The sequence below is a fragment of the Pteropus medius genome, unplaced genomic scaffold (assembly GCF_902729225.1).
Source record: "Pteropus medius unplaced genomic scaffold, Ma_sr-lr_union100, whole genome shotgun sequence".
In the NCBI taxonomy this organism is placed as follows: domain Eukaryota; kingdom Metazoa; phylum Chordata; class Mammalia; order Chiroptera; family Pteropodidae; genus Pteropus; species Pteropus medius.
In genome coordinates this window covers 2,277,138-2,289,485 of record NW_024350319.1, presented here as the reverse complement: position 1 = coordinate 2,289,485, position 12,348 = coordinate 2,277,138, and the positions used below count along the sequence as shown (strand labels likewise).

The 12,348-nt window shown below is 38.9% G+C and overlaps 1 protein-coding gene across 10 annotated transcripts in view; it reads right to left on the bottom strand.

Moving 5' to 3' along the window:
- The window catches only part of SGIP1 (SH3GL interacting endocytic adaptor 1), a 182,731-nt gene extending 171,175 nt beyond the window's left edge, over nucleotides 1-11,556 (bottom strand). For 9 of the 10 annotated variants that reach the window (XM_039838511.1, XM_039838512.1, XM_039838518.1 and 6 more), the window contains exon 1: nucleotides 11,060-11,490. In XM_039838511.1, coding sequence (XP_039694445.1) covers nucleotides 11,060-11,069 — 10 coding nt within the window. In that variant the 5' untranslated portion in view covers nucleotides 11,070-11,490. The other variant, XM_039838510.1, reaches the window with a different exon arrangement.
- Nucleotides 11,557-12,348: the final 792 nt, after the last annotated feature.

The following is a 12,348-nucleotide window of genomic DNA, read 5'->3' as shown; positions in this document are numbered from 1 at the left end:
GAAAAAGAGACTATTGTTATTACTCCCATTTTCCAGAGGAGGAAAGTTTCACTAGCTTCTCAAGGTCATACAGATAGGATTTAACCAAGGTCAGTCTGACTCCACAGCCAGTGCTCTTAAACCTTCTGCTTCCTGCCCTTGGAAGGTGAGAATTGAAAGCTAAATGAACACAGGGAAGGGAGCACTTCACTTTCAAGGAATATGGGAAGGCTTTGTTGAAGAGGACTCTATTGTTTGAACTTGAATAATCAGAACAGACTGTTACCTTACAGAGAAGGGAAGGAATATCACATGTAAGGAAAAGAGAAGGGCAGGGAGCTCCTGTCTTGCAGGGGCAGTGCGCTGTGAGGGTGCAAGGCAGTCCGTGTGTGAAAGTGTTGCACAGCGCAATGAGGTATTTGGACTTCATCTTAAAAGGATGGGGAGCAACCAAAGGCAGATAGATGACAAAAGTGATCTTGTTGATGGCTATGAGGAAGATGAACTGGAAGGTGGAAGCAGCAAGGTCTGATCGGGTATGGAAGCAGGGGAGGAAATGGAGAGAATAGAGTCAAGAGCTACTTAGGAAGGATAATCGATGGCTCTTGAGGGCTTACTGATGTGAGGCAGCAAGGAATGAGGAATCAGGAATGAATGCAAATACTGACTCTGGCTTGGCTACTTGGTAGACACAGTTCTTTTAATTGCAGGCACAAGGAGGCTAAGAGAAACTTGATGGTTAAAGTCAACAGCACAGGAGTCAAGTTCTACCTGCTACAGGCTTACAGACTATTTCCTGCTATAACTAGTACTGTGAGCAATTTTTCACATGTCATTTTTCAGTGATTTATTAAGGTCATTTGTAAAGGCTGAATGCACAGCTAGACCACCTATATTCCAGTTTTATTCACTGTATTTCGACTTTGGGAAATTGCTCATGGGAGGAAAAGCAAACTGATATAATCTCACGTGCCAATTCCAATCAACTGGCACAGGTAGCCTGGGATGCGATGGTGAGATAGATGCTGAGGCCAGAGAGAAAGACAGCTATGATTGATTAGCGATGCCTTCAAAGGCCAAGAAAGGGGGAGTGTAGCACCTGGACATAGAGTATGATAGAACATGCTAGTAATTAACAGTGTGTGAAGAGAAGAGGGACATCTGTAAGGCCTATCTGCAGAAGAGATGCAGCAATAATGTACCTGAAAGGCAAAATAACAAATAGTGACGCCTAATCACTGAATGCTAAGAAACCACATGTAACAACCAAGCCGAGAGAGAGAGAGTCATCTGAGAAAATAACTGTCATTTGTGCCACATTTTTTCAGATGCTTTCATATTTATTAACTCTTCTGATCTTCATGATGACCCTATGAGGAAGAAAGTCAGCATTGTCCCTATCTTACCAATGAAGAAGCTGAGGTCAGAGCAGTTTCAGAACTCACTCAAGGTCACACAGGTAGTCAGGAGGTACAGCCTCTTCAAGTCTTGGTCTTCCCCTCCACCGGGTACTGACAGCAGATGCAGGAGCCACGGAAGCACAGGAGAGCGCTATAAATGGCCACATTGTATGTGTACTCAGTAGAGTGAAGACCCTGGGGACACATTCATTTGTGTGTCTTTGGGCAGTCACCCAACCAGCCTCAGCACCTTTGAATGTGAAAGATACCATTCTAAGTCTTTGTCTATTCACATTTTGGGAATCATTACTGAAATAAACTTTGACTTGTCCTCTTACAGAGAGAACAAAAACCCTTGGGCAAGTTATTTCATTTGGCTTTGGTTTCCTAAACTGCAAAATGAGGTCGAATTCAATTGGTTTGGTTAATCGTCAGTTGTAGCCCACACCATCGTGTTTTCATATGATAATGGCCAAGGCTTTCATGGAATGTCAGCGAACACCTAGCTGTCCTTATGAAGGAAAAAGGGCTTTTGTTCATAGTGGAAGCCATGCTTGCTGATAAAATGTTTTGTAGAATAGGAGCTGTGAAAGTTTAGAGTCCACTGGCCTAGTGATATTACATGTCCTTTCTCATCATAAAATTCTAGGAAATCAACGAGTGCCACTGGAAAGAGTCCACTGGGACAAAAGACTTCTGTGTTAGATAGTCTTCTTCAGGCTAATGGCTGCTCTGAGGATCATGACCTGATAATAAAATTAACCTGCTTAGTTCTGAAGAAGGCTTTTGAAATACCATGTCAAATTTAGATGAACCGCTTATTTGCTTGTCAGCCAGAAACCCAGGCCAAATGATTTCAAATATGAGCAGGACTTCTCAGTTACATCATTATGCAAATAAAGAGCACTTGACTAGGAGTCAAGTTTGTCTAATAAATGCTGCTTCTGTCACCTGGTAAGGTGGTCACCTTGAACATGTCACTTCATTGGGCCCTAATTGCCTCCTATTTGAAATAAAGATAGTAATACCTATTCTTTTTACCACACACTGAGATGATGTGAGATTAAAATATGTACACAAGTATGCGATAATATATACTAGACTTGAAGCTTCTAGGACAGAGAACACAGTTGCCCTTTTCTTGTTGTCATATTCACAGTGCATAGAACAGCACCTGAGACTAAGGAAAAAGCTCCAGATATACCTTCCTCTTTTTCTATTAAAAAATACTGAGGTGACATTGATTAACAAAATCAAATGAATTTCAAGTGTATCATTTACAGAAAATCGTATATATATATATATTACATCACCAAATATTTGACCCCTTTCACCTCTATCTACCTCCCTCACCTCCCTTCCCTCTGGTAACCACTAATCCGCTGTCTGTGTCTATGAGTCTGTTTGTTTGTCATGTTTGCTTGTTGCTTTCAGTTTTATAGCTCACAAAAAAGTGATATCATATGATTTTCAACTTTTTCTGACTGACCTATTTAGCTTAACATGCCCATCTCAAGATCTATCTATGTTGTTGCAAATGACAGTATTTCATCATTTTTTTTGGCTGAGTAATATTCCATTGAAAATATGTACCACATCTTCTTTATCCAATTATGTGTCATAGGAAACTTTGGTTGTTTCCATGTCCTGGCCACCATCAATGCTGCTGCTATGAACATCGGGGTACATATATCTTTGCAGATAAATGTTTTCGTTTTGGGGGGTGTAAATACCCAGAAGAGGGATTACTGGGTCATATGGTAATTCAATTCTTAGTTTTTTGAGGAACTTCCATACTGTTTTCCATAGTGGCTGTGCCAATTTGCATTCTGAACACCATCAGTGTACGAGGGTTCTTTTTTCTCCGTATTCCCTCTAACACTTGTTATTACTTGTCCTGTTGATAACAGCCATTCTTACAGGTATGAGATGGTATCTCATTGTGGTTTTGATTTGCATTTCCCTAATAGCTAGTGAAGTTGAGCATCTTCTCCAGATGTACCTCTTGAATGAATGAAGCATTTTGGAAACATTGAAGTGTTTGTAAATGTCACAAAATATTTTCCTTATTATACCGTATGTTAAAGATATGTAACATGAATCACTCTGCATGGTGATTTAAAAACAATTGAAAATATTGGTCTTAATGCATAATAGAAGTTAATATGAACCAAAAATAGAAATAAAGGTCTTTGGTAAATAATCAAAACATTTGTGAGATTTATAGTTCTCATCCTGAAGTTATTCTTATCGTGGGGATATACCTCTAGGGTGGAAATGTTCGTCTAGAATTATAGCTGAACTCTCAGCTCTAACTCTGGGCTTGAAACCAGAAGCTAAGGCAATAGCATGGTATTCATTCATTTACTTAAATAAGTGGGAGGAATGAGTCCAAGAGGCACCGTCAGAACAGAACCAGTATTAGGACCAGTATCAGAATACCAGGCTTCTGAATGTGCTTGACACATGGATAACACAGGCTCACGCTGAGTGACTTCTGTAAAAGAAAACTGACTTCCTACCACTGAAAGGGATTCATAGGTGTCTATTTGAATATTACCTCTCCAAATCTCTCTCTCAAATATTTCCTGTCCTTTGCTCCAGATGCACTGGCCTCTTTGTTATTCTACCCACATTCTGAGCCTTAGCACTTGCTCCCTCCTCTGCCTCTTAAGACTCTTGCTCCAAAAAAAAATCACACGGTTGTTCACTCCCTCCCTTCCATCAAGTCTTTGATCAAATGTCTTCTCAGCAAGGCTTTCTATCATCACCCTAATTACAAATGCATCCCCATCTATACCACTCCTTCCATTATTTCTTCCACTGGACTCTTCTCCAAAGTCCTTATCTCCATCTAATGTACTCTGCATTTTATTTTATCATCTCTCTCCTGCACCAAATAGGAACGCCATATAGGCAAAAATATTTATCTGTTTTGTTCACTATTGAACCTCTAACACCTAGAAGAATGTCTAACACCTAGTAGGCATTCGGTATATATTTTTTGATGAATACACAAACAGTTCTATCCTAGGAGCTGTAGAGGAGGATTGCATAAATGAACTTTTGTCTTCCAATACAGCAAAGATGCAAAGTTTTTCCATGTATGCCATTGTGGCATACATGGAAAAGACCAGCAGAAGAAGATTAAACCAATACTAGACAGATGGTAATACATTTGAATTATTTTTGTGTCAGGGACAAGTATATTTTGAGGTGGGAGGAAGAAGAGTCAGTCATTCAGATTCAAACCTTGGAGGGAGTAGACGTGAGGAATCCAAATTATTCAGCGAATACCAGAGACTCTTAGAGCTGGAAGTTCTAGAAATATGACAGATCAATTCTCTCATTTTGTTTGCAAGGAAATAGAACCCTAGGAAGGTAAAGTAACCTTCTCAAGGCATAAAGCCAAGCAGTCACAACGCTTAGACTCAAACCTAAGTCTACTTTTAAGTCCATGGTCTATCAAAATATCCAAACTAAACAAATTCAGCAAACATATTGGGTTTCTGAGATTAACAAATTCTCCAATTAGGAATAATTTGGTATCTAAAAAATCTCATCGCATTGCCACTGTATGCACAAATATACATACAACATTACATTCATTTACATCCATTCATTTATTTAAAAATACTTTCCCTAACTCCAAGTCAAACTTCCCATCTCTGTAAGCCCCTATTTCTAAGTTTGGTCATGAACCAGAGAAAAGGAAAGGCGGACTAGGAAAAGGAAGGTGAGGAGGAGGAATAAGAAAGTTAGGGAAAGGAAAGGCAGAAATCCAAGGGAAGCAGAAGGGAGAAAGAAAAAAAGTGCAGGATATTGACAACACTGCCTCTGGTATTTCTGGAAATTTCTTTGAATAGCTGTGCTATAACTTGTCTCTTTCCATTAGGAAATCATTTCCTTGGAGTTAATCACCAAAATGATTCAAGCTCAAGTGCATATTTTAAATGGACTCTTTCATTTCTTTTGCTTCTCAAAATGCGTTATCTGTATCTCACAACTGAGCACCACATACTACATCATCTTTTTCTTAACTGTTTCATGTTTACAGTTTTTGTTTCTCCAATGAGAGTATAAATCTTAGCGTGTATTTTTTTATATTCACCATAATGCTCCAAATAATACCTTACAATAAATAGTTTAAAGTCATCAAAATCATTTACATCTGGTTTTATTCACTTATCCAATAAATAAGCATGCTAAGCATGCACTGTGTGTCAAGAGCTGAGGCTACAGAAGTGACTCGTAGACCAGATTCCCAACCTCATGGAGCTTACCTCTGAGTGGGAGATTCAGTGCACATATCATCAAAGAACCATGAGTCATAAATACAGCTCCGAAAAGAGAGAGGTGACTGAGATGGACTCGGTGGCCCAGGGAGTTTTGGATGACAAGGATGATAGGTAAGGCAGTTTTGCTGGAACCGCAAGAGAACTAGTTACTCTTTGAGTTGCCAAAACAGTATTCTAGGCAGAGCAAAAGCCTCAAGGCAGGAAAGTATTTGTTCTAAACATTCTGAGACCAGCAGTAGGGCTGTCAATGGAAGTAAGGCATTAGATGAGTTTGAAGAGAGGCATAGCAGGCCTCTTGTATGCTTTGGGTTTTCAGAGAGATGAGAAGACATAGAAGTCATTTTAAACAGGAAAGTAACATGAAACAAGGTATTTAAGTAACGATACTAAATATATTTCTAACATTCTGAAGATGCAGTTAAATGACCTATTTATTCCAAGAATGGAGACTCACTCCTCTCTAAGTCTAAAGCTTCTTCTCCACTAGCTCTCCTACTGGTAAGCAAGCCACCCTGTGCACATAGAAACATTTGATAGTCAGCATACAAACCCATTAGAGCCAATACCTCTACCCACACCTCACCTTCTTCTCAAAGGGATCCTGACCTTAACATGCTTCCCAATTCCCATCTATCTACGACCTCTTCGTTATTTGGTTACTTTCTCCTCAGAGACTTTTTCAGATACATGAGCCCAAAGCCATTATAACCCCTAAAGCTTTTTCACCCTTCCAACTCCTTTACAGTCATTTCAGTTAAATTCTTTCTACTTTTCTTAATTTCATTTGCGAATTTTACATAATGAAAGTAATCACAGTTTAACAGCAGTAGATATGATAAAATCAAATCGAGAAAAGGCAAACAAGTATGGAAGTAAAATTGAACATAATTGAAAAATCCAGTGCCATGAGTCTCTGAAACTTCTGAAGATATATCTAAAAATCCCCTTAAAATTTTTTCTCCATCTCCTCGATATCCTCTAATAAAACCTTTCACTCAAATAGCAATATTAGAGATTGAAAACACATTTAATGCCATTGTTCTCTTCTAGCTAATTACTAGTAATCGTTCTGTTCATTAGACATTTCACAGCAAATATTTAGCATTTCAAGTAGGTAATTGTTTTAATAGCTTTTGATAGACTAGTGATTTTTAACCACTATCTATATCATTATTCCTATGGGGAAACTTGTTTCAAGAGAGCAATTCACAAACTTTCAGAAACATAATTGTGAGTTGGTGACTTCCTGCAACTTGTTTATTTGAACCATGGATAGTATATGCGCCAATTTCAACAGAAAGAATTATATAGGGTCTTCTAGCATGGTTTATTTTTTTAAAAAGACTACATGTTCTTTTTGGAGATTTAGAGTTGGATGGGAACTTACACATATTAGGAGGCTTTTTCTGACACAGAAACTTGAAGGAGAGAAATTATACAAGTGATGGGATATATAATTAGAATCATATATGCATACTTAAGATTTTTGAAAATAACTTCACTATTTCCGGAAAGGGAATCAGTAGGAGAGTTAGAAGCATTGCTTTGAAAACTTCTTAGCTAATAGAAAATGAACAGTTCCAGCTTCAAAATGTTTTGTTCCTTTTTGATCATATCAAAGAATTTTCCAAATAAATAAAACTCCATTTCTAGATATGAAAAAAAAAAAAGCCTTTACTGTTAGAAGGTCCATTGCAACAAAAGAATCAGTCAATCTAGAATTGTTCAAAATTTTCTAAATAATAATTTTGGAGATAAAAGGCATTAACTAGAAGTTAAAAAAGATGGCTCTGTGAGTACTCATATTTAAAAGAGAGAGACAGAATATGACACCAAAGAAATTAAATCCTACTTTTCCATTAGGTTAACATGACCACCTTGATGCAAAGTAAAAAGAAAAGTTTTCTATTTAAAATGATATGAGGGGTCAAAAATATGAGCATTGTTGTTTAATTAACTTGGGTTCAAATTCCATGCCTCTATAATTTTGCTTCAACGTATTATTTTTTATTTTTGCAATTTAGAAAAAAATATTGCAAAAGTACTGTATACAGAATACACTTATTGCAGGTTATTGTGAATAGTAAATATAATAAAATTTATAAAATCATTCTGCACATTATAATTAAATCCAGTAAACCCTTACTTACAACATGCTTGTTAATTAAAAAAATTGTTATATGAGATAAAACCATTAGTACCCCAAAACTTATCTTCCCAGTATAATACCTAAGAGCCTGAATAAAGAACTAAAACCCAAGCACTTTCAGTGCAGTTCTGCCAGAAAAGGGAAAACTTCCCAGGCTGCCTTACAAATACACAGATGTCCTAAGAAATCTTGACTTAGTTTCACTTATTTTAGAAGGGTAGCTAAAATGCCATTTTCAAAATTTAGTAATAATGTATGAAAAACAATAGAGTCCTTGTATAGTTGCGTTAATCATATAGACCGCATTGTAAGTTTAGCCAATACATAAACCATTTAGCAAGTAATTCCCCCTGCTCATCCTCTCCCTTTACATTTATAGTACACAAGGTTCCACATCATGTGGCATTCTTTAGGAAAGACTCAATAGCAACCACTGTTAAAAAATAGATAATGCAGGAATCAACAAATCGAGTCCCTTAAAAAAGATATTTTTAAATAAAAAAAATATTTGAATTGAACCATGGAGCCACAAACTACTGGTAACCTGCTTGAGGTCCCTGCAGAATTATTTCACTGCCTTCTGTGATATTAGAACCACTGGGGAGGTAGTAATATTTCTCATCTATAACAAGAGTTTCCAATAGGCATCAAATGAATGAAGCCTGTATCCTGCTCCATCAAAATGAGGACACAAGACTAGACTATGAGCCATTCCGATGAATATTTGTTTACTCCTGTTTTACACAAAGTAGAGAAGTAGCTTCGAAAAGTTGCCATTGCCATGCTTTTCCTGAGCAGCAGATACACTTTATTAGATATAGAAATAAATATGCACAAATCAAATGTAGGTTCTCTCCCTTTCTAGAGCAGTGTATATGTGTGGATGATTGTATATGCATGTGATTCTGTGTGTATGGTGTGTGCGACACATGTACTGATTAAGAAGAGATATCATTTTAACTATGTTTGGTGACACATTCTCAGAGCCCGCTAAGGATGAGGAAAGTGGAAATAATAACTGCTATACCACGCCTTCAGAGTAAGAGTTATTTAGAGGGGAAATTCTGGGATGCAATATTAGAAACATGTATGTATATATTGCCCAAAAGACTGACAACTAAGTTGCAAAGCCATTGATAGGCAAGTTGATTTCTAGTTAAGATTTCCACCTGCCTGTCTAAGGTCACTGAACCATTAAGATTACAAGTCTTGAAAAGCATTTAAGTAGGAACTACGGGTAGACAAAAAAATTATCAGTTTCATTAAAATTTTAAAGCCAATAATAACACCTGTCCAACTTCTTTTGCAAAAATCTGATGGAAGGTAACTGCATCCATGGTGTCACCTCTAATTTATAACACCGCTATCATAACATCTTTCATTAGATAAATTTGGCAAACCCAGAGCAATAGTGTTAATTCAGCTCCAACACTAGTCTTTGTTACAGTTCTCATTTCAGTTTAGGCAGCTCAAATAAGCTTATCGCAAGGCTTTGAACCGACATTCTGGGATGCCACAATAGACGATATTACCAGGAGCATCAATAAATGTTACTTCCTTCAAAGAAGACACTTTAACTCCATAGCTTTCAAGGCGAGAAGTAAAATGAAAGATATTCCATTTCCCTGTATAACATTAAAATCAAATCAAAATGTGTACAGATTTATTTTTAAGAAATCCTATATAAATTTAGCTGGAGAAAGAAATATAGTACCTCTATAGATAAGTTTTTTTTTTTTTTTGAAAAGGGTAATCCACATGAGCTTTTAATTAAAAAGTACATCAGTAATACTTTTTCTGTTTGTCTTGCCTTGTTATTTAAAGATTAAATCCATTTTAATTAATGAAAATGATTTAATCTTAGAGTGTTCATAATCTCAGTTTATTTAGGCTTGTATTTAAAGAGCTGCTTGAGAGCCCTTTGCAAACAAGACCAAGCTCCATAACAAAATGATACCCAGTTTCTCTTTTAAGGCTATTTTCTAAAATTTGTGAGCCTTAACTATAGAATTCTTCACTCCTCCAGATCACAATAATAATGTTTGACATGATGGCAGAGAGAGCAAAAAGAATTCATTTCTGCCAGGCTACATTGCTATTTAAAAAAAAAAAAAAAAAAAAAAACATCTTCCTCTTATTCCATTTTGGTACATTTCTAAGGTATGTTTAAAATCTGTGGGACAGACCTTGGCTTAAGGGGTGGCCTCTCTGCCATTTTCATGGCTGATTTGAGACCCATTATGCACTTGATTCTGCATTGTGAAATCCAGGCTGGGGACAAATTTCTGCCTGTCATCTTAGGAAAGGCCAGGAGTTTTGCACCATCCTGTAGTGTGAAAACAGAAAATCAAAGCCAGGGTCGGGCTGCCTATTCTTTTCTTAATCAGATTGCTGCTTTTTTTGAGGTAGTCTCAGCTGTCACTATCTCAGGATTGGAAGGGTAATTTAGTAGAATAACAGATAGTTTAAACATCTCCCCAGGAAAAGTTTCTTGTTACACTTAATATTGAATGCAAAAGGTAATCAGTAAGTAATCATTTGATGCTTGGCTTAAGAACCATTGCATGGGGAATGCATTTAGGAAGCATAAAATTCTTTTCTTTTTTTTTTTTTTAAACCTAATAAGACCCTGAGTCAGGAGCCAAGAGGCCTAAATATTTTCCTTATATTGTTCATTCTGTTGCAATGACATCCCCATAAAACTATAGTTATGGACAAATTTGCTTCACCTCTCACCCAAACAATAATGTAAATTGCAGAGATAAAAATACAAGAATGTTTTAACAATTTTAAACAGTTCACTGAAAATGACAGCACGGATAACTCTATCAATGACCTTTCCTGTCTAATGTCAATTTCAGAAAACAAGTTTCCATTGTAAATGTTTAATCAGTGTAGTCCCAGGAACCCAGAGCAGACAACCTTATCTTCTCTCCCAACTTATTTGCTCTGCACGTTTTTTAGTGGCTCTATCTCATCTCCTTGCAAGCACTTTAGGTTTTTCACTCTGAATAGAGCTGGGAGCTTGCAGGTTCTGTACTAAACAGAAGCCCTGTGGTTTGATTCCATGAGTCTGAGCCCTGATCTACTGCAAGCAAACTGCAGCATTTCTGCTTGCAAATCCTGGCAACCAGGTTCTAGACCAGCCACAAACACAGGCTGCATATATTCTTCAACACTGTTCTGCCCAAACCTTGCCTGAAGCCAGTCAACCACAGCAGAAAGCATCCTACCTTCCATCATGGTGGCAGAATTGCATTCCTCAATTTCCAAGGAGTCTGAGAAAATACAGGAGGATGTGATTCCAGGTCCCAGCTAAATCCTCCTCACACTGGTGCCGCTGCCGAGAAATCTGCTCTGTCTGCTGTTGCTGAAGCCAAAGGAGACAAATGTTAACCCCAAAGATAGGCCATGGATGCTGCTGGTGCTGCTTAACCTACAGGCTCCCAGGAAGATGCTGCGAGAGAAAAGGAGAGGAACAGCAAGCCGGCGAGCTGCACCGCCTGTGCTGCCTCCACCAATCCCTTCAGCTCTGGACCTCGTCACATGGTAGCCGGCCCGCATCTCCTGATACAATACCCCCGGAGAGCACACAGAACCTATTTCCCGTTCCCATTCCCCGCCACCCCCATCTCCTGCCGCTTGTCGCCAAATGCACAGCCCCTTCCCCACCTGGTGACGCACTTCCCCCGCCCCTCCTCTTCGTCTTCTTAAACCTATTGCAACGGCTGGGTACCCGAGATTAATTATCAGACGCTGCCACCTTAACAAGGGACTCTGGCATGAAAGGAGCACCTAAGTGGCTCACTGCGGAGGGGATTTTTTTTTTTTAACTTCTTAATTCCGTGCAACCTTTAGTCTTAACCGCACGCACTAAGCTCAATTGCTATCTCCCTTTTGCCCTGAAGGAATTTCAAATGTCATTGGCCACCGCACACATCTGTAGTCTCTCTCCTCCTCTCTCTCTCTCTCTCCTCTCTCTCTCTCTCTCTCTCTCTCTCTCTCTCTCTCTCTCTCTCTCTCTCTCTCTCTCATTCAACAGAGAAAAATCAATCCGGCTGACGTCACATCATAAACAATTATCCCCAAAAGGATGATGCAGAAGAAATTTCACCCCAGCTGCCTTCACGAGAGCCAGGGAATTAATCGCGCACGACATGCCGAGGGCTGGGAACTGTCATTAAAACAAAGAAACAAAAGAACCCCCCCGAATGGGACTCTCGAATCAAACTGGCAACGCTTGAGATAGTTTCTGGGGCGGGGGACAGGAGAGAGGGGTGCACTCAGGCAGGGCAGGCCTTAGCCCGACAGAAGACAGCTGTGCACGCAGCTTCCTCTCACTGCAACCTGGGCGGCCCGCCGGCCGCAGACCCGACCCCGCAGGGCACCGCTTTGCTACGCGTTCGAGTCCTGCAGCCAGCGCGTCCCCCGGCCCCTTGCTCAAAAGAGTAGCCTGGCTGCCCTAGATGAAGTGTGGCTGCCGCCGCCAAGTGCAGTCCCTGTAGGAAAGGAACTTTCTTCT